At 30.7% G+C, this 23,726-nt stretch overlaps 2 protein-coding genes and 1 long non-coding RNA gene across 6 annotated transcripts; 2 read left to right on the plus strand and 1 right to left on the minus strand.

Annotated features, from left to right (window-relative positions):
* The first annotated feature begins 11,953 nt into the window (after positions 1-11,953).
* Positions 11,954-15,359, plus strand: LOC111275267 (uncharacterized). 4 transcript variants are annotated; one of them, XM_022860480.2, is made up of 3 exons: positions 11,954-13,414; positions 13,824-13,913; positions 14,550-15,359. In XM_022860480.2, the coding sequence occupies exons 1-2, from the start codon at positions 12,086-12,088 to the stop codon at positions 13,884-13,886; spliced, it is 1,392 nt and encodes a 463-aa protein (XP_022716215.2). In that variant the 5' UTR covers positions 11,954-12,085; the 3' UTR covers positions 13,887-13,913; positions 14,550-15,359. The 4 variants fall into 4 exon arrangements, with proteins under 4 accessions (XP_022716215.2, XP_022716216.2, XP_022716217.2 ...); XM_022860481.2 differs by having other exon boundaries at positions 15,067-15,359; XM_022860482.2 differs by having other exon boundaries at positions 15,140-15,359.
* Positions 15,360-15,918: 559 nt separating this feature from the next.
* LOC149511363 (uncharacterized) lies at positions 15,919-17,717 on the plus strand. Its single transcript, XR_016333961.1, has 4 exons — positions 15,919-16,444; positions 16,566-16,679; positions 17,425-17,494; positions 17,580-17,717. It is a non-coding gene; the product is annotated as an uncharacterized LOC149511363 (long non-coding RNA).
* Positions 17,429-23,678, minus strand: LOC111274056 (inositol transporter 4-like). The gene is made up of 7 exons (XM_022858712.2): positions 23,560-23,678; positions 19,977-20,073; positions 19,810-19,880; positions 19,352-19,687; positions 19,094-19,201; positions 18,197-18,802; positions 17,429-17,960 (listed from the first exon to the last, which is right to left on the minus strand). The coding sequence occupies exons 1-7, from the start codon at positions 23,593-23,595 to the stop codon at positions 17,487-17,489; spliced, it is 1,728 nt and encodes a 575-aa protein (XP_022714447.2). The 5' UTR covers positions 23,596-23,678; the 3' UTR covers positions 17,429-17,486.
* Positions 23,679-23,726: the final 48 nt, after the last annotated feature.

Consider the following 23,726-nt stretch of genomic DNA (forward strand, 5'->3'; position numbering starts at 1 on the left):
ACTTAAAAAATTTTCTTACCTCAAGAGTATTAAAAAAAAATCACTTATTTTCTTGAAAAGAGTCTATTATCATATTTACTTTAATATTTTTTTTAAAACAAAGTAGATCATACACTTATGATAAAATTAGAGGAAAGTCACCGCTTGTACTTCCTCTTAATTTTATCATTGACAAAAATTTTAATTTATTTTATAATATTTATTTATTGTTTATTTTATTATTAAGATAAAAATTTTTATTGGTTAAATTTTCAAAATATTTTCAACACTTTCAGATTATTTTAAGGAAAAATTGTCTTGCTTTATGAATTTTGATAAAATCACCACTTGTGACTTTTATTCTTGTAAAATTTTATTTACTTTGACAATTTAAGCATTTTATATTTTACTAATTTTTATTGAAAAGATTTTCAAGAATCTTATCAACACTTTTTGCAAAATTTTGAAAAATACTTTTTATGAATGACCACTTGTGATTTTATTATTATTTTTATTATTTTTAATGTATTTATTTAATTCTTGCTTATTGTTTTTATTTTTATGTTTAAAAAATTCTAAAATATTCTCAGTATTTTTAAAATATTTTAGAAAATTCCTTTGTATGAATATTTTCAATAAAATCACCACTTATGATGTTATATTTATTAATATTATTTTTTTATGCTTGAAAATTTTTAAAATATTTTTAACACTTTTAGAATATTTTAAAAAATTTTTTTGTGTGAATATTTTTAATAAAATCATCACTTGTGACTTTATTGTTATTTTATTATTTATAATTATTGGGTTTTTTTATATTTTCTTTATTCTTGTTCACTAAAATTTTTATTTTTATTATTATTTTTTTAATTATTTAAGAGAAAATTAAAATTCCAAATTTTCCTAGGGTTATTTTTTAGCAATTATTTTAAATTAATTTTAATTAAAAATATTTTCTATTTTCTATCATTTATTTTATTTTTCTGTTAAAAGTTTATACAAAAATAAAATAAAAATACCATAACAATTACAAATTTAATAATAGAAATATACAAAAAATTGAGCAAAAAAAAAATTATGATAAAAATACCTAATATACCTTTGATTAATGTAGTCAATGATGACTCGATTCGGTTAACAACTCAGCTTCATTGCTTGTAAGATAAAACGGCTCAAACAGATTGACTCGATGCAAAAATCGTCTTGACTTAGGTGACTTAGGGTATAGAATGGTTCGGGCCGATTCATTAAGGGTTCCATCTGGTTCGATGTGGTTTTGGAACGGTCCAATACGATTTATACCAGTTCAAATTGGTTCAGTAGAATAGCTTAGTGACCAGTTTAGGTTTACGGATTGTACCTTCCCAAAACAATGTTGTTTTTTTTTTTTAAATAAAAGCTAACTCTTTTTTTTTTTCAAATCATTTTAATCTTTTCTTAAAAAAAAAAATACTATCCTTTTCTCTCAATTTTTCCAGCTGGTCAATATCTAAAAACCAGCCAGCCACCAGTGTTGGCCATCGTGGGTGACCTTTTTTTATCAAAATTTAGCCTATTTTCTCCTTTTAACTTTTATTTTTTTCCTATCTAAGTGGTTTTCCCATTGCTAGATCAAGGTACACAATCTGTGGCTTTCCTTTTTTGTTTTGCTATCCTTCACTGTCGAAACTACCTACACTTTCACTATGTTGTTCTCGCTCCCTAGATCTCCACCAAATTTTGAATCTTACAACTCTTTCAGAGCTCCAAATCGAAGAGCCAATGAATACTCCTCTTATTTTATGAAATTTTTTTTAGTGATTTTTAAAGAAAAATAAAAAAAATTATGTTTTTGTTGTGGTTTCCCTATGGGAAATGAGAAAAAAATTTTTTGCTTCAATAGGGTGTTTTGGTTATGGTATGGCAGTGTGACAGTAGTGAACTAGGCTCAGTTAATGTTGGTTGAATGGTGGTTGTAAGCTATGGAAGAGCTTGGTGGCTTTGTGGTTTGTAATTGAATATATTACAGTTTTGGTTGAATCTGTTATGGTTTAAGTAATGTTAGTGATTTAGGTAGTGTTGGTGTTGGCAATAACAATAAGGGTTGGCTTAAGGCAGTGGTGCTTCTCAGTTTATAAGTGGTTTTAGGCAATGGTGAAAGCAATTACGATTTAAGTGGTGGCATGGATGGAGTTGGTAGTATTAGTGTTGGGCAGAGAAAAAGTCTAATGAGGTTTTTTATTAGGAGTTGGTATGTGCGGGGTTATGTTAGGGCAGTACGGGGTGGTGAGTAGTTGGTGCAGTTGAGTTTTGTTTCTTTTTTTCTATGTCTCTTTGTGTTTTTTTTTTTTTATGTTCCTCTTTTAATCTGTAAATTGATTCTATATTTATAATAAAAATTTTCTAACCAATCCTGGATTTGAAGGGATTATAGAAGAAAAATGTGATGGTAGCTTTAAAATCTCCATTTGCAAAGTTAGATCATGAAGTTGGCAAGCTTAAATTTGGTGAAAAAAATGCACAAAGTCATCTGACACAATAAAAATTTTAACACTTTAACAGGCCTCTGCAACAGACTGTGCGCTTTTGTCAATAGATGAATTTCATTTTCTTTCATGCCATGTGTAACCATCTCTCATATAATCTAATAAATTCCTACTTTGACAATGGTAAAAATATTTCTTTTCTAATGCGGTTCGGCTATAAAATGAAGTAGCATTGTGTGAAAAGTAAAGTAACATGTGTTCTTATCTTTCATTTGTCAAACCATGACTTTTTGTTATTTTACTTTGAAATTTTGCGTGAATTTTTCTAATAGTAGCACATGTTGTAATCTTGCTTCACATTGGCTCAAGTATACAAAAAATTTGTTCCCATACTCAATGTACGATTTGCTTCTAGTTATCTCCATTTAAAGCTCTTATATTGAGACTTTTTATGCATGACAGCTACTCACCATATCCATTATTTCAAAACTCATACACATGAAATTTTTTGGTTAACATTACTTTATTAAAACATGGAAAATTATTGTCATTTATCATCTATCATTCTAAACAAAATTAAGTGCTACAGCTATCCTTCTTTGCATATTACTAAGAATAAAAAATAAGGTAAAGACTAAAAGACAACAATTTTGTTCAGACAAGTATATAATGAATTTTTTAAAAAATCAAATTTAAAAGCTCTTCTCATTAAAAGCTTTAAAAAAAATAAATTGAAACTAAAGCATAGGTATCACTGTTGAAAAAATAACTTCGAATATCACCACCGAAGGAAAACTCAAATATTACTATCAAGAAAATGCAAGTGAGTTTATATATCATCATTTAAGAAAACTCGAATATTACCATTGAAAAAATGCCAATGAGTTTTGATATCGCCACCGAAGAAAATTCAAATATCACCATTGAAAAAAATACAAATGTAGAGAAAAAATGCATATTCAAACTTTAAACTCCAATATCATCATCGAGTGATTTTAAAAATGTTTTGGATATCACCACCAAAAAAATAAAATTCAAGCTTTAACACTTGCATATCACCACCAAGAAAATATAATTCTAGCTTTAACACTCAGATATCATTACTGAAAAAATGTAATTCTAACTTTAACACTTAGATATCACTATTGAAAGAAACTCAAATATCACTATCGATAAAATGAAATTCATATTTTAATACTTAGATATCACCATCGAATACCTTGAAAATAATTTATCACAACATTTTTCTTGATCAATACCGATTTCACTAGATTGATAGTTTCCATGACAGTTAGATTGGGCTTAAAGCCTTTATCTTATGCCATCTCATTGAAATTTCTAAAATTTATTGATCTTTTGAATATGTTTTTACACATTTCTTTTCTTTTTTCTTCTTTAATCTTTCCAAATTTGGCAAACACCACTACAATACAAATGTTCTCTTTTAAAATGATGATGCAAATGAAATGTAAATGTCTTTTACAAAAATGCCTATGCATACATTCATATCAATGATGGATAAGCTAACGATGCAAATGCAAAGTTAAAAGATTTAAATGCTTGAAATTTTCTTTTCTTAAAAATAATGATTATCTTTTACAAATTGCAATTACATTTTTTCAACACTTGTATAAGTATCAACAATAAATTGTTAGAACAATCACCTACCTGGTAATAAAGTATTACTAAAATCCATTTTATTATGGAGAATAAATGTGTAATAATCATGCATTGCCAACTTTTTTCATGTGTCTCGCTTTTTTTTTACAAATTTAACATATTTAATGTTAAAATGGTAATTTCCTCACCATAAGGGAAATAATAAAAGATATAGCAAAGCCATAAAAGAACGTGGAGTCACAGATCCTCTTTAAACCATCAGATCAATATTTAATAATTATATCTCGACATCTATCATATTCATACAATAACTTCAACAATTAATGCAGCAACCTCACTTCCAGTTGGAGGAATATAAGTTATGTCTCTATCTTTTCTTGCACCAATCAATCTTAATCTCATAAGAATATAATCAAAATCACTAAATCTATCTTTGACTGTTCTAAAGACTAACAATTTTGTTATTTGCATCTAACATTGAAACCAAATCATCAACATTATTTGGATCAATTTTTGATGCCTTGGAAGAATTTTCAAAGATAGACATCCTATTTGAAATCTTATTTTCAGTATCATATATGTACATCTAAGTAAATTTAGGATTTTAATCAAGAAAAAGAAGCAAAGACCCAATTCTATGATGATTCTATCCAAAAGTCTTAACAATATATGGACCTGGTCTATTATAAACACTACCATCAATCCTACCTCCTATTGAACTAAATTGAAACATCAAATTATAGACCCGAATATTTTCTCTTAAATCGATATTTCTACACCCTTCATTATAATTGAGCAATTGATCTAAATATTATGAAGTTTTTCTAAAATGAGGTAACATGATAATCCCTTCTTGACAATAAAGTGTAAATATAAGATTTCATATTTTTTTTGACATGTTAACTCTTTCTTTATACCACATAACTATATCATAAAAATGACATACATTTTGGACCACTAAAATTAAAAGATTTGAAAATGTTCCTTAAAAGGACAAAAGAAAAGATATGAATATCAAACAAATGAGAAACATAACAACTAAAGAACAATAAAAAATAGTATGCAAAATATAGTAAAACTTACTTAAATGGTCAATTTGGCATATCACCTTGTGAAACACAATTGGTTGCTCCCTTGTTCTAAGGAAATAGCTATAAGATGCCAAAAAAATTTCATACAGCTAAATTTGAATCCTTAACACAGTGAGAAAAACTTGCAAAAGAGTCAAAGTTCAATGAAAGCTTTCTTTTTTTGACATATGAACAACTGAATCTTTTACAATAATAAATTTGCATGTTTTGACTTACAATGGTTTGTAATTCCCCATTACCATTAATAGAAGAATGCAAAAATACATGAGATTGATGGGTACCTCCTCCACTATTAGAAACCAAAACACGTTGAGACACATATGTTATGAAACATGTTAAGTCAGAACGTGAAGGTAAAAGTCTTTTTCTAACATCACCAACAAATATAACATCTCCATTTACATTGCTATTAATTAAACTAATATTGTCAAACTTTCTTACAATATTGGAATGTTGCATTGTATTATCAACTAAACTTGAATATCTTATTCTTTTAACTGAAGAAAAATGTCTACTATATTCAGATCCATTGACTCTAGATGAAGATGAATTACCTATACAAATAGCTTGCTCTCTTTTTAATTTGCATACAGTAATCTTTCTATTCTTCACTTCTATCCTCTCTACTGCAAATAGCGAAGTCCATAATTAAAAACAACAATTTATTACAAACAATTAACAACAAATATATGCATATAATACAATTAACTAATAAAACCACAAACTAAAGAAAGAATGGCATAAAAAAAACACTGAAACATAATATTATATTATATTTGTAATCTAATTACACAAATAAAACAATATTAGGCACAAATGAAACAAATAACTAGTAAAAAAAAAGTAACATAAAAGATAAACGAAAGTTGAGAAGCAAAATCCAAACTTAAAAGTTACTTCGTACATAAAGAATATAAAAAATAGTCTTTACTAACAGCTATAATCGATACACAATAGATAAAATGAATAATTAATCAAAAACATGATTTAACAGTTATTGATGGGAAAAAGTAAAAAAACATGTACCGTTAAACTTACAACGAATAAAATAAAGAGAAAAAAAAACACTGCAATAAATGAGAAAACAAATTCTAAATATATGTAAAGTTAGGAACTTTACCTAAATTAAGATCGAAAAACCTTTTAACTCTTAACTATAGAAATAGCAAAATTTCATACTAAATCTATAAAAAAATACGTAAAATGGATATACATACAACCGTGTATCTAAATAAACATCTTTCAAGTATAAACAAATAAACTAATGCAATTAAATATTGTCAACAATGTTTACATGTAGTAGGCAAAGTAACTAACTAACATAGTTTAATTGGTGTTGTCAGTTTCTTTCCCTAAAAATGAATGTGAAACCTGAGGCCATTAGAATAATATCTGTACTAAAATTTAAAATCTATTTTGTATACATGAAACATAAAATTTTATAAACTATTATATTATGACAGATTTAATAAATTATAGCAGTCTATTAATGCTCCAACCAAAACCAAAATACATGATCTAATAACAAAACATAAAAAAATACCCGTCTATCTTTTGAAAAAATTCTTCCAACTAGTAGATACCTTTTTTATTTTACATTACGATAAACTAATACTTTAAATAATTAGTTATAAAAGACAGAAACATCCAAGTACATGACTTCTACACTTTTTTTATGTACTGATATGATCCTATAATAATAAACGACTCTAGTGCTAGTAACATAATCCATAAATAAAATAAACCATAAACAACAAATATATGTATACAACACAATTAACTAATAAAACCACAAACCAAAAAAATGTCATTAAAAAAATAACAAAACATAATGTTTTACTATATTTGTAATATAATAACACAAATAAAACAACATAAGGCATAAATGAAACAGATAAATAGTAACAAAAAAAAAAGAAAAAAGTAAAATAAGAGAAAATAAGGAAAGTTAAGAAGCAAAATCCAAACTTAAAAGTTACCTTGTACATAAAAAACGAAAACAATAAGCTCTACTAATAACCATAACCTACACATAAATAAATAAATTGAGTAATTAATCAACAACATAATTTAATAGTTATTGATGGAAAAAAGAAAAAAATAGGTATTGTTAAACTTATTACGAATGAGAAAAAAAAAACAAAATAGTAAATAATGGAACAAATTCGAAACCTATATAAAGTCAAGTACTTTAGTAAAATCAAGATCAAATTTTTTTTTAACTTTTAACTATAGAAATAGCAAAATCTCATGCTAAATTCGTAAAAAAAAATGTAAAATGGATATACATACAATCATATATCTAAATGAACATCTTTCAAGTATAAATAAATCAACTAATGAAATTAAATATTGTAAACAATGTTCAAATGTAGTAGGCAAAGTAACTAATTAACATAGTTTAATTGGTGTTGTTAGCTTTTTTCTCTAAAAATGAATATGAAACATGAAGGCATTGGAATAATATCTCTACTAAAATTTGAAAATTTATTTTGTATACATGAAACATGAATATTTTATAAACTATCCTATTATGATAAATTTGACATATTATAGCAGTTTATAATGATTGAACCAAAGCCAAAATACATGATCTAATAATAAAACATAAAAAAATACCCTTTCATGTTTTGAATAAACTTTTTCAACTAAAAGATACATCTTTTATTTTACAGTATGATAAATTAACACTTTAAATAATTAGTTATTAAAGACAGAGACATCTAAGTACAAGACTTCTACACATTTTTATACATTGATATGATCTTATGATAATAAATGTTTCTAGTGCTACTAATAGAATCAATAAGTAAAGATAATAACTTACTGTAAATAATTAACAACAAATATATGCATACAATATAATTAACTAATAAAACCATAAATAAAAAAAAGATATTAAAAAAATAGCAAAACATAGTGTTAGACTATTTTTGTAATCCAATAACACAAATAAAATAACGTAAGGCATAAATGAAACAAATAAATACTAACAAAGAAAAGAAAAGAAAAAAAATAAAATAAGATAAAATAAGGCAAGTTGAGAAACAAAATCTAAACTTAAAAGTTACCTTGTACGTAAAGAACCTAAACAACAAACTCTACTAACAGCCATAACCTACATAATTTAATGGTTATTGATGGAGGAAAAATATACTGTTAAACTTACCATGAATGAAAAAAATGGAGAAAACAACATAACAATAAATGAGAAAATAAATTCTGAACATATGTAAAGTCAAGTACTTTACCTAAACCAAAATAAAAAAACCTCTTAACTCTTAACTATAGAAATAGCAAAATCTCATACTAAATCCGTAAAAGAAAATGTGAAATGGATATATATAATTATGTATCTAAATGAACATCTTCCAAGCATAAACTAATCATCTAATGCAATTAAATATTGTCAACAATGTTTAAATGTAACAGGTGAAGTAGCTAACAAACATACTTTAATTGGTGTTGTTAATTTCTTTCCCTAAACATGAATGTGAGAGTTGAGGGCATTGGAACAATATCTATACTAAAATTTGAAAACTTATTTTGTATAAATGAAACATGAACATTTTATAACCTATACTATTCTGATAAATTTGACATATTATAGCAATCTACTAATATGCCAACCAAAGCCAAAATATATGATGTAATAACAAAATATCAAAAATTATCCTTTCATCTTTTGAAGAAACTCTTTCAATTAAAAGATACCTCTTTTATTTTACATTATGATAAGCTAATACTTTAAATAATTAGTTATAAAAGACAAAGACATCCAAGTATAGGATTTCTACACATTCTTTATGCACTGATATGATCATCTAGTAATAAACTATTGATTACAATCAAAGTTAATTTTTATCATGAACATGAAATCCACATTTTTTCCTGCTAATCATGGTAGTTTCCTTAGAACAATGAATTGCTTGTGTTTAGCCCTCACCTAAAACATTATTATAATAGTAACATTTGAAAACCTAAAACCTGTATATAAACATAAACTTTCTTTTATTTTTCAAAACTAATTACAAAACCCTAAAAATCTTTCTCACCTCTTTTAATAAATTTCTCATATATATTTTTTATCAATACATTAATCAATGGAGAAATTACTATAAAAAAACAAAAATACACTAATCTCAAAATTTAATATCCACGAAATTTGACAAAACTCCGAGGCAAACAAAAATGAAAAAATGAATAAAAAACAAATTGACAACTTTATACAAACAAAATGTAAAACAAAAAGCTAATAAAAAAAACAAAAATTATGCAATAGGAAAACTTTGATAGCAAAGCATTGGCAATAAAAATCTTGTAAACCAAATTTTTCTCTAAAAGAAAACTTTAATAGTAGAAATAGATTGTACGAAACATAAAAAATAATTTTGTGTAATTTCTTTAATAACAGAGGATGAACAGTAACAAACCCAAAAGACAAATTTGTGTCTTAAACTTTTATGTTAAGAATTAAAAAACCTAAACCTTATTCAATATAAGAACATACAATAGGAAAACCAGGTCAACAAAACCCAAAACAAAAAATAAACACATTCAATTAAAGAAGAAAAAAAAGAATAACAAACTTGACCAAAAAATATGAAAAGAAAATCTGGAACACCAATGAAAACCCAAAAATAAAAAAAAAAACTTAATTTTCGTCAAAGATCAAAACATGCAAATAAAAATAATAAAAAAAAACATATTAAAAACAACATGCACAACAAAAACACCTAAAGAAAACTAATATATATATATATATATATATATAGGCTCAATTAAACAAAAAAAAAAGAACAACAAATTCTAGCAGAAAAAATCAACAAAAAATTTCAAGAGAAAAAAAATTTTTTTCACACACCACACTTTCTTAAAAGCTTTAGAACAACAATGAAAACATATACAAAAAAGCTTCCAAATTCAACTTTAAACAATAAAACTTTTTGAGTCAAAAACAGTTGTCAAAGAAAAATAAATACAAAAGACACCTATAAAAAGAAAAACAAAACAAGTGTAAGAAACAAAAAAAACTTATGCTCAATCTTACGAAAGCCATAAATCCCTATACATTTTTTTCCTTTTTCTAAAATGACACGAGACTAATAAAAAAAAAACATGTGTCCTCTTAAGAAACCTCATGAAACCCTTTTTATATAAGTGTGTATAGATATTCTAAGCTTTAATGTTAAAAGTCATTATTGCTTTCTTTATTTTACCTGTTTATTTTCTTTATTTTTTTTCTTTGGAGCTTAGTTATACGTATATTCTAAGCTTCAATGTTAAAAGTCATTATTGCTTTCTTCATTTTACCTACTTATTAACTAAGTATTGTAATGGATGGTATCTTGTAAGAAAAAACTTAGATAAAATTTTTTAGGTGAAGTTTTAGAATTTTTTTTATTAGAAATTAGATTTGATAATTTAAGAATATGAATGCAATATAAAAAAAATAAAACATGATACGATTTAAAATTTTAGCAATAATTATATACGACTTAAATAAACAAAAAATGTATTTTATATTTTCGTATAGACATAATTTATGACATATAATTTTCATATAAAATACAATATGAATACATAAATTTTAATATTTTACATGATATGAATACATAAATTATTAGGTCTACTAGAAATAATGAAATAAATAATAAAATTAAAAATCAAAACTGATAGATTGAAAGCTCTTGTTATATAGATTAAGTTTGTAAATTTTGAAAATATTTTAATAAATTTTGATATATTTTTTAGATAAATATTCTTAATAAAAATATTGATAGAATTTTTACTATTAAATAAATATTGAATAAATTTCTATTATAAATGATATTTTTAATAATTCTTTTACATAGTATTAATCTCCTCATAGTATTAATCTTCCTATTAAACTCTATCAATTTATTAATATAAATTTTTTATTAAAATTTTTGTTAAATCATTTTAATAAAAAAAATTTACAAACTTTACTTAAAAAACTTCATCTAACTTAGATTCAATGGGTTAAAGTGATGGAGATATAGGAATTATATTGATATTTTATAAAAAAATATATATTAGTGACTGTATTTTGGAGGAAAACTTTATTTGGATCATATGTAGTTAATTAGTAGAAAATAAAAATGATGATCAAATAAAGATTAAGCTTAATTACAATTAAAATATCTCGAGCTTGTGGTAATATGAACGATTGTCTTGAACATGGGTCCTGATTTGGTTAACATGTTGCAAACTTTAAATTAATTAATGTGAGTTGACAACATGGCCAAATTAAGATTACTAAAAACTGGCGACTCATTTAGTAGAAATTGAAACTACTGACCCAAAATGGAAATATTTCGGATTTCGGAGACAATTAATGGTCAGTTGAATGCCGATCGATTCAATTTACTGTTTTTAAAGCGTGGCTGACAAGAGTGAAAAGTAAAGTTTCACCTGGGTGAGCCCCAGCAGTTTTCCAAGTGCATTTGGGCGAAATTCATAGCCAGGCCTAGCTTGAATTCAAATTTTTTATTTTTTAGAAAAAGGGTTTTGAAAAGCGATGAAACCACTTGGGTGTGACTACCGTCATATCAGCACTTTCTCACCACCGTAGATTCTTAAAAAGATCAAAGTCATATGTTGACCCTACTAGAAGGACCTGACGAGACCAGAACTGACCACGTGTTATTTTATCTAGTCTGTCAATGGTTTGTTTTTCACGGGCTGTGACGATAGTTTTACCTTGATACCAAGACCACCCGACAAAGCAGATCCAGGCCAGGCCATAAAATCTAGCTTCCCACCCCTGGCTCTTTTCAGCTCTCTCTTCGCTTCCAACATGAAGTATTCAAAAGAAATGAAATTCTCTTAAAAGCAAAACCAAAAAATAGTTACGAAATTGCATTAACTGCTAGTACTACTAGTTAAAATCATTTGTTGTTTCTAAAAATGGTTTCGCTGGAAGATTCTCACTCCAATTCAAACCGGTTCTCGTTGGGTCGAAACTTCTACACGCCAGGTTCAGCTTCGACCACCAAAATCCACCGACACACGGGCCGTTCCATGCGTACGATACGCTCCAATCTCTACCAAAACGATAACAGCAGCTGCTCCTTCACCAGCTCCGTTCCTGAAAGGTCTGGATTTGTCTCCGAAAATCTCACCGAATCCGTTATCGACATGCGTCTCGGGGAACTAGCTTCCAAAAGCAACACCAAATCGATTAAGTCCGAGTCAGAAAACGAGGACTTTTTGGACATTTCTCAAGCCTTCAGTGATTTCTCCGCTTGTAGCAGCGATATCTCTGGTGAGTTGCAGCGCCTAGCGAGCTTGCCCTCAACTGAAAACGCGTTGATAAATGAGAGCAGCAATCGAGCCGAGTCTGAGCCGGAGCCAGAGCCGTGTCACGGCTTTCTACAGAGAGAGGATTTCTCGACAGAAATTATTGAGAGTATTTCGCCAGAGGATCTTCAACCCACAGTGAAGATCTGCATCGACGGTCTCCAATCACCGTCCGTTGCGGTGAAACGATCGGCTGCGGCAAAGCTCAGGCTGCTAGCGAAGAACCGCGTGGATAACCGTGCGTTAATCGGAGAATCCGGTGCGATCCCTGCTCTGATTCCACTCCTACGAAACAGCGATCCTTGGACTCAAGAGCATGCAGTGACTGCGTTACTAAATTTGTCACTTTTCGAACCGAACAAAGTCCTAATTATAAATGCTGGAGCTATAAAGTCATTAGTGTATGTTCTCAAGACAGGAACCGAAACCTCCAAGCAAAACGCGGCTTGTGCACTTCTGAGCTTAGCTTTGATTGAAGAAAACAAGACTTCCATTGGAGCATGCGGGGCAATCCCGCCACTGGTATCTCTTCTGATGAATGGATCCAACAGAGGGAAGAAAGATGCACTGACAACCCTTTATAAGCTGTGTTCGGCCAGGCAGAACAAAGAAAGGGCGGTCAGTGCCAGTGCAGTTAGGCCTTTAGTGGGGATGGTGGGAGAGCAAGGGACCGGGATGTCAGAGAAAGCGATGGTTGTTCTTAGTAGCTTGGCAGGAATTAAGGAAGGAAGGGAAGCTATTGTGGAGGAAGGTGGGATTGCGGCATTGGTGGAGGCGATTGAGGATGGATCTGTCAAGGGGAAGGAGTTCGCAGTGCTGACACTGTTGCAGTTGTGTGCTGATAGCATTAGGAATCGTGGTTTGCTTGTAAGGGAAGGTGGGATCCCTCCTCTTGTGGCGCTTTCTCAGATCGGGAGTGTTAGGGCTAAGCATAAGGTAATTTTAGTTGATGTTGATTGTCTTGTGTTTGAATGAAGATATTGAAATACGTTTCTGGATGTACCTTATTTCTTCGATTGTTTGCCGGAGGATAAAGTTGAATGCTTGATAATCACTACATGGTAGATAGCGTGTTTCTAATCCCTACACGGTTATTAAGTAGATAGTTGATTGAATTAATTGATTGATTAAACATCCTTAATTATTAAGACGTTGCACATGGATTAACAGAACTGAGCGTTGTCCAGAGTTGCTGAGTTGTTGTTATCTTCGCCATAAATTTTAACATATATCTCACGTAGAATGCTGAGTTTGCATCAGTTGTATCCATGCATTTATATATTCAACATTAAGTAATTTTTTCTTCATATTGAGAATTGAGGTTTTTTTAATGTTAATTTTGCAGGCTGAAACGCTTCTCGGGTATCTGAGAGAACCAAGACAAGAGGCTTCATCATCCAGTCCTTAGAGAAGAGAAGTTTAATTACTCATAGAGGTAATTATACTAGGTTATTATTATTTTTGTATATAGGGAGTGTCTAGATGGTTTGTACAGTGTGGTCGAGAAATTTGGCAGAATGATTGTGCAAGTAAAAATGAAAAATTAGGGGAGGCTAGTTTGCAAGAGACTGACATTTAGATGTATGATTTTGGCTATGTTATATTTTCCCTCTTATTGACTTATATTTTGATGGGGGGAATAATTGTTTGGCTTGTGGGTTTTGGGCTGATTAGATTTGGGTTATTTTCCTTATGTTTTGTTTAGGTAACCCAAATTCTATTGCATAGGTCTACTGAGTACTGATTACCTGTTTTCTGCATGGTGAAGACGAAGAGTATGTTGATATGCTCTGCCTCTGAGCATGTTTTTTTTTCTTTTAAAATTTTTCTCATCGCATCTTTGTAGCTTGAGCTTTATGTAAAGGAAACAATTGTGTTAGATTTGCAAAAAGTTATCTAAATGTCACATATCATAAACCTTTTTGTTCGTGTACTTTTCTTGATCATCTCTTTGCTGCTGCAGATGCAGAAGTAAACTGCTCTGTCTAATAGATATTTTTCCTTAAGTTCTTTGTTGTTCGGTAAATGCCCATAGCATGTTTATGCAACATCTGCTTCATACATAATGCAGGAGGTATGGTTCAGTATCTGGATTTCTTTCCTTTCCCACAAATTTCCCAGCTGCCAATGGGAATTATGATTATTGTCGAGGGATTGAATATAGCTTTAGGTGGATGCATGTTGTGGCATGGTAGGGCCCTTGATCTGCTCCTATTTGGTGTAAAGTAGTTAATCTGCTGGGTGCTACCATCACCATTTGTCTGTCCTACTTGCATACATCTAGCAATGGCCACCAACCGGTTCAACCCCACCACAGATACATATATTGAAATTTGTATGAGAGCAAAACTTTCTTTTTCATTCTTTGTCGTTATTAAACATGCATTAGCTGGCAGAGCAGGTGTGTTTTGTCCCACTGTGTGAAGGATTGTCATTCCGTAGTCAAATTTATGAATTCAAGTAATTATGAGACCAAGTGTCGGCATCCGTTGGTTAAGATGTTTGTCTTGGATTGCTCAAGCGTTGTCAGTTTCTACCGAGTCCAATGGCAAAAATTCCATGACATGATATATTTCTTCATGGAACAGAGATGGGCTGCGGCCCTCCATATACATCATTTTATTGACATGCTGAGCTTCAAGTGCTAACGCCACCATACAGGTTGTTCTTGGGTATGGTGGGAACTGGGAAAGGACAAACTCCATTCCCAGCAAAAAGGAGCTGCTTTAAAGAGAGAAGAGGAACTGAAGAAGAGGAGTAATACTGGAGGCAAGAAGTATTAAAGTCTGTAAAGCCTTTCATGAGTAAATTTTATCATTGATCACTAAATTTTCATCAAATTTTCATTTAGGTTAATTAAATTTTAATTTGTTTTAATAAAGTCATTGAACTTTGTAAATTGTATCAAATTTAATTATTTTAATAGATTTTAGTCAAAAAAAAATTAATGAAAAAAATACAAGTTGACTATTTTAGTTCTCACATTAACTATCACATCAATATTTTTTTTTTATGCTTTTCACATTAGCAATTTTAGACAAAAAATTAAAAGAAATTTCACTAAAAGATCTTTTGCTTATCATTGTTTTTACTTTAATATATCTTAGTTTTTACTTTAATATCATCAAAACAATTATAGCCACCACAATTTTTTGCCGCATTGAGTGATTACTTATTTTGCAGTAACATTGTTCTATAAATTTTTTATTTTTAAATGAAATTTATTAGAATGATAAGATTTTTTTTATTAATTTTGGATGAAATGATGATAACATTTAATATAATTAATAAAGTTTAGTTATTGTATTAGGATAAATTAATATTTAAATAAAATTTTGAAGGATAAATTTCAAAAATACATTTTATGATTACAATCAAAATAAAATATTTTTTAAGATTTAAAATATAATACTTAACTATTTAATATTTTTTATTGTTTTTATCTAAAATCGTTACTGTTTTTATTTTTTTATCTGAATTCATACTCTCTTCTTAAAAATTTATATTCTCTCTAAAAACTACTTTTTCCTCTTTCTAAAATCAAATTAATTCTCCTTTTAAACCCATATCAATTCACAAACAGTAATTTTCAAGCCATAAAAAAATATTTATTTTATTGCCAACAAACAGGAAGCTGTCAGGAATCGACTCAATCTAGAAAGCCAAAATTCACAAAGCAAGCAGTAAAAAATTCACAAACAAAACCTCACCAGAACAACTCAGAAACAAATCAGAATTCTAGCAAACAATCTTAAAGAAAAATCCACTATCAGAAATTCAGTCACAGAAACAAAAAATTACCACCCAAGCAATAAAACAGAAAATTACAACAAAGTTATGAGATTTAGGGTTCGATCTCTTAAGATTTATTCTTATAAACAGAGGGAAGAAGCATTACTGGTATAAAAGGAGTAGAAGAAGAAGAAGTCCTCAGTGGTCTTGGCAAGGTAACAGACACTGGCTGAGGTAATGGGATGTTAGCAATTTTTGGGTTTTTTGGTTCTGATTTGGTGTAGTTCTTAAGAGTTTGAAAGTAGTTGAGAAATTTAAAAAGTGGTAGCAATTTTTATTTAGTGTTTTGACCTAGGTTTGTGCTGGAGACTTGGAAAATTCTAAAAGAAGAAGAAGAAAAGAGAAGAAGAGGATTTGTTTGAGGCTTTCGAAAACTACTGAATAGCGCACGGTGGGTGGACAGCAGGAGGTGAGCCGTAGATCAACTCCAATTTTTGGATTGTTAATTTTTTGTATTCAAAGTTTGAAAGTTTAAAGAGAAGGAATCCAATTTCTGGGTGGTTAATTTTTTTTTGTTTAAGGTTCGGAAGTAAAGAGAGGGAATGTGAAGAATTTTCGATGTTGTAAGAGTTTTTTAGTGGTTTGAAGGATGTTGTTAATCAGTTGGTTTAGGTTTAAAAGATAATTGATTTGATTTGAGGGAGGGAATGGATTTTAAGAGAGAGAATGAATTCATATGAAAAAAATAAAAAATGAAAAAAAAATAGTTTTGGATAAAAAAAAATAAAATAAATCATAAAATATCTAAATTTTACGTTTAAACATTAGGGGCACTTTTATTTTAGTTTTATAAGATATACCTAAGAAATTTATCTAATTTTAAATAAAATTTAATGACCGATATTAACGAAATGTACTGACCGGTAATAATCCGCAATTGCAGCATGTTGCCTTCGTATTTCCAATGGTAACTAGTTAAATATTTATGGCACAAAAATAAGTATCCCTGTTCGGAAGGCTCCTCTAAATTGTGAAGAATAGGTTTTCGTTTTAATTCCTCGTTACCTATTTACTACTATGCACATCATAAACCACACAATAAAATATAACGCGCGTATATAATAAACCAAGAAATCTCTGTAGACGTAAATGCTATAGAAATTGTCGCTGCCGTATTTATTTCATCATTAATACGATTGCAACTGAATTGCAAGGTTATCAATGAAAGTAAAACAAACAGCCACAGGGAGGGCCTTCAACAAAAATATACTTCCGCCTAGGCAGGTTCGGACTCACCCTTTGACATTTTCCTGAATGCTTTCGGCTTGAAACCAGTTTTCAGCATCCGCTCAACCTCTTCGAACTGCAGTCCTTTGGTTTCAGGTACAAACCAGTAGATGCAAATAAGTCCAATCACGCAAACTGCAGCAAACAGGAGGAATGTGCCAGAGGAACCCAGAGCTTTTGTCAAGGTTAAAAATGTCTCGCTGACAATGAGATTGGAGACCCAGTTAGAAACTGCAGCCATTCCTCCGCCAATACCTCTGTACCTAAGTGGGTAAATCTCAGAGTTCACAATCCATGGGACAGTTCCCATTCCAGGGGAGTACGAAATGATATACAATCCTAGGAGAACGACTGCCAGAAATCCGATTCTGCTTGGGCAACCATCCTTGAACCAAGTACGATGTTGTCCACGACACGAATTCTTTAGATCTGTGGTCAATGCCAAGCATGCTCCGGGAGAATACTGAACAAAGAAAAGAATATATAAATCAATCAAATTTAATTGGTTTAAAGTTTAACAACAATCAAACTCAAAGGTCATTGCTGCTATGGATTTATTTATTACTTAACGTAATTATGGAGTTATCAAATGTCTGCTAATAGTAATTTAGGATTCTTTTTATACCTGCAACCAATAGTGAGGTTGGAAGTGAGACAATATTGGATTGATTAATGAGTGAAAAAGGAAAATATACTTACTTCATTTACCCCATTAGCACAGAAACCACACTCAGCTTTCAAGCAAGACAAACAGTTCCATGATGCTGGATTAACAGCTGAGACAAAACTAGGACATGTAGCATTTGAAGCAAAGTGCATGGATTCGAACTGGTCAACTTTTGGAGAATGGCTGGCAGCCTGAGAGAACACGATCGATAACGCTGCAAGGCAAGTGATGATTCCTATCATAGAAATAATCATCATCCTTCTCCTGCCATATCTGTCAACAAAAGTCATGCTGGCAATAGAGCCAATAGCATTAAGACCAGAAGTTATTAGAGAAAGGGCCATTGCTGTCTTGTTTGATGCAAATCCAGCGAACTGAACTATGGTTGGGCTATAATACATTACAGTATTGATGCCTGAAAATTGCTGAGCCACCTGAACAGTCACACCAGCATAGAGTCCCCTTCGAACTACAACATTGCTCAAAGCACCCTTCACCTTTTGTATCAGATTATCCCCAATTGCATGCTCATCAGCCTTTTCAGTTTCCACAGAGATTCTCAAGGCAGTCAACTCATCTTCAACTTCGTCAGCAGGATAAATTTTCTCTAGGATGGACCTGGACTCTTCTACCTTATTCTAAACATCAACAACAATATATGGTTATTATTATTATACTTGGTCAGCAGCATAATTTTTTTCTAGGATGGACTTAGACTTTCTAGCTTATTCTAAAGGTCAACAACAATATATGGTTTATTGTTATTATACTTGGTCAGCAGGATAAATTTTTTGTAGGATGGACCTGGACTCTTCTACCTTATTCTAAACATCAACAACAATACATGCTTAATATTATTATTGCAAAAATCTAGCAAGAATTCCTTCAACAAAAATTTTCTGATTGCATCAATAGGGTCAAGATTTAACCTGTCTGTAAAGCCATCTAGGAGACTCAGGAAGTGACAGCATCAAGAAAAATTGAACCACGGCAGGGAGTCCAGCCACTCCAAGCATCCAACGCCAGGTTCCAGGGGCCTGAAACACAATAATAATATTGATTGTGAAAATTTTTGTTTGTCATTGGAGAGATACGGAGGAGTCCCATCAAACATTCCTATATTTACACTTAAACTTAAGAGAATAAGAGAAGATAAATTTTCAATTGTAGCCATTATTATCTCTTACATGAGTGAAGGCCAGATTGATTAGATAAGACAGAAACTGCCCTCCTGTAATTAGCAAACCATTGGTGCTAACAAGTGCACCTCGGATTCTAGCAGGGGAAGCTTCTGAAATATAAAGAGGTGCTGTCATTGAAGCCATTCCGACTCCAAAACCAACAAAAATTCTTCCAACAATAATCATCCACGGAGCTGGAGAGAGAGCCATAACTATGGCACCCACAAAGAAAAGAACATCAGCAACCAAAATTGATAGTTTTCTTCCGAATCTGTCATTTATCCATCCTCCAAATGCAGCTCCAATAATAGCACCTGCTACAGCCATACTCACAATGGTTTCCTGCAAATCAACATGTTAAAACATTGGAACGATAAGGAAATCCGAAATATGAACATTCTTTTCTTTGTCCCTCCTGATTTCATTTCCGTAAACATGAAAGGAGATGGTAACGACTATCTAACCTGTAGCCATGTTTTCCTGTCAACTTCTGGAAAGTCCTCACGAATATAAAGTAGGGCACCAGAAATTACTCCTGTACTTCAACAATGATCATATATTAGTAAAATAAGACATGTTTCCTTGAGTGACTAACATCATTTATGTTGTAGATTAACACACATACTGGTACCTGTGTCATAACCAAATAGGAACCCTCCAATCCCCGCTGACAGTGCAAGCCTCATAATGTAAGGAGTCTTCCATGTTGTCTTCCAGCATTCAGCAAACTGTGTCTTATCTGTTTTCGAGATGCCACCTTCCACCATTTTGTCATTACAGGCAAACTGAAATTTCTTTTGTTGAAAGTTATGAATTATCTATCCAAAGAAGCATTCAAATTCAAACAAACCACAGAGAAATAGGGACAGAAAGAGTTCAGAGTTGGAATAGAAATCCTTTCTGATTGATTGCCAAATCCCATTTAGAACTATACATATGGATATTCCAGCGACATTTTTCCTGTGAATTGAATTCAGAGATGGCATCAAAATTATATAAAAAAGAGAAGCAACAACATTGAAATTGACTATCTTTCTTATTTCCAGATCAAGTTTTAATAAAATTAACTTAGTACCATGTAATTAATTAAGCTTTGAACGTGTTGCTATTTCCATAACAAAAACTTTGAAGCAGCGAAAGTTAAGATACTCAAAAGATAAGCCACAACAAATCGTCAGGTTAACCATTCTTATTCATGCAAATCGTAATCGTTTGGATGATGATAAAATTCAATTATTCAAAAATAAAACTATTATGTGGCATTATCCAAAGAAATGGGATAAACCAAACAGCTAATCAGGATTAATCCGCAATTAGTTCAAATATGGGTGTCGCGACCTTCTTCTTTGACCAAGCCGTATAAGGAAACTGATTCTTCGGACTCTTCAGTAGGATTTTATGTTAAGTGGCACGTTGGGCCGCGATTTACAATATTAATCCATTGCTCCGAAATGTTTGGGCACGATAAGATAGCTTTGAGGGAAAATTTTTTGAAGATTTGCATGTTTTTGGATAAAGGAAATAATAGTAAAATACATGAGATATGTTCGAATTATTAATTTTTAAAATTTAATTTTAATAGAAAACTTCATGTTCATGAGCTTTTAATGAATTTTACATCTGTATAGATAGATGAACGCTATTTAGTTACTTAAAGCTTGAACGTTTCCGAGTTCTAATACTTTTGTTTTTTAGGAAACGTATTCATTTATTAAGAGTCCACTAGGACAACCTTTAAAATAGTTACTCCTTAATCCTCAATATTGTACCAAATATCAACTTTCATTTCTAATCATATTGATTGTAGAAAATGGAAACCAGCAAACAGATTATACTATTTTCATGTATGAATGTGTGTTAATGCCATACATTGCCATCTAAAAGTGTTTGGATATACAAGTAACACAGTCCATAAAAGTATAGGTAGAAGGTTACCAAATGAATGTGTCACAGATCTGACTCTACAGAAGCTGATAATTCAATGAAGATTTGTACTTGCAGAAAGATTAATCTCCTTAGTCTTTGAGTTTGAGGTTTCTTAATTCTCTACTAAATGACTCCAAATTGTTTTCTTTCTTTATGTAGCAGATATTGACAGACTGCTGGAACGATTTGGAAGATAAACCGATGTGGAAAGCGATCCCCACCATCTTTTTCTACTGTTCCATTGTCTCAATTTAACTCTTTATTACTATATTTAGAGTAGTAAGAGTAGTTCTTTTGAGGTTCAACACGTTTTTCTCCATTGGTCATCCAGTTTAAGTTATGATAAATATAGCAGTCTTTGTAAAGTGGTTTTTTTTTTTTTTTTTTGAGATCACATATGCTAAAGTCATTGCTTTTTTGAGCTCTTCTCAAAGATTTTGATGCGAATCAGCATTTCTAACAAATTAAGTTACATACTTTGATCGGAAAATCTGATAAACTCCTAAAACAAACTACTTCTGCGTCTATTAATTGTCTTGGTTTAATAATAATTATTCCCTACTTTCACCAAAAAGAATCTGTTAAGCTGTGAAGTTCTGTATTCACTGAACAGTATAGCAGCGAATCTGATAATAAGTAAAAGGCTTTTAAATATTGCATATTGCATGATCTATTTTTAAACACAAAAAGAAAATGCATATATTGAGCAATCGAATTTGTAGAAACTGTAACTTACGATTAAAAAAATTGTTTGTTAGTTTTTTTTTTTGTTAAATTATGCATACAACAAAAAGTTATCATTTTTGTTGTTTGATTGTACTTTAGAATAGTAAAGAACAAAGTCATTCCTGATTTCATGACTACCAATATCCCTCAGTGTTCATCATATAAATTCACCCAATAACTAACCAATAATCTAGCAAGATTTTATGTTTTGGAATAGTAGGAACAGATCCTGCTCATCTGCCAACATAACAGAAGCGAGCAGCAGAGTAAAATGGAAGGCCTAAATGCCACGTAGAATTACGAGATCAAAAGGCCAGTAGCAGTAGGCAGAATTATTGATTTCAGAGTTTGCCTGGAGCTGGAGAAATACAGATTTTTCATTTTTCATTAGACAAGGCCCAATTCAAACACATCCTACAATAAGAAAATCCCAAATGCAGCACCATGATTGACAGAATGGTGTAGCTCCCGACACCTAAACTATTGGTATTCCAATATCTCATCAAACCGTCGGCAACCTATTTTACTAAGTTGATTACCATGCACGCCCTGAACTTTTGATCATGCCCCTTCCTTTTCAATTATTTACTCTGACATTTTCTCCGTATCAAACAGTCTAATGTTGTCAGCACAAAGTTTAAAATTTATATAATCACATATATAGATCCTATCTCTGTTCTTGATGGTTTAACTACAATGAATGCAACAGATAAAAGAAATCTTTCGTACTGATTTTCGTGTTCAAAACGTCAAAACTACGAATGGTGGTCCTGCTATTTTTGGAGAGCTAAAGATTGCATTTAACCACGTGGAAGTGGCCAATTAGCTAGCTGCTTCAGCAGAAGCAGCAGCTGAAGTTCGTGCATCTAGGCAAATAAAAGTGGCAATGGCAGCGACACAGTATGGGGTGTGGGTCCTGCTTCTCTGTGGCTGCAGCACCTAACTGCAAGGCCGCCGAATCCATCCGCTGCATTCGATTAATTTCAAGAAGGTTGGCGACTGCATCATGCCACAACCCACAAGCTTAGTTTTGGTGTAGACAAGGCACTGCAAGATGATAAATGTTGGCTGAATATAGCTTTACTCTAGCCTTCTGTGGCCCGTATCATTTAAAAACATGTCAGCAATATAGGCCGTAACATAATCTGTTTTATGTGAAAAGTTCAAATAAAAAAGAACATATATTCCTCCATTATCACTTGGACTTGATGGATATCCCTTAGCTTAGGCCGTGGACTCAAACATCCCTTGTTTCATTTCAACTATAGTTTTTGCATATGGTTCTCCCACAACTAGAACATTGGAAAGCAATTTTTTATGCAAAATCATTCAAAGCGCCGGACTAGTAGATATTCCTCTCAATGTCCTTGACATTTCTTATCTCTTTGAGTTGTCAGAATTTAAATGGTTCATATTCTATTAAACAAATCAAACTACTTGATTTATTTTTTTATTAAGTTGACATGTACGATTTCAATTCGTACAATAATTTGGGTACAATTGTTACCAGACACAATTTTTATGACAAGATGTAACTTGCCACATGGATTAGTATCTTTCACTTCTATCCTCTCTGTTTTTGAAGCATCTTTTTCCATTAAGAAAGCGAAAATAGAAATAAAGCAGTACTAAATTTTTATATGGTTTGGAAAAGTCTGGGTCCATAGTCCAAGGAAGGAAAAATAAGCCCAAAAATGAGCCCAGGAACTTAATGGGAGGCTAAACTGGT

Source organism: Durio zibethinus, chromosome 26 (assembly GCF_047325235.1).
Source record: "Durio zibethinus cultivar Kanyao isolate XHJ-2024 chromosome 26, ASM4732523v1, whole genome shotgun sequence".
Taxonomy (NCBI): domain Eukaryota; kingdom Viridiplantae; phylum Streptophyta; class Magnoliopsida; order Malvales; family Malvaceae; genus Durio; species Durio zibethinus.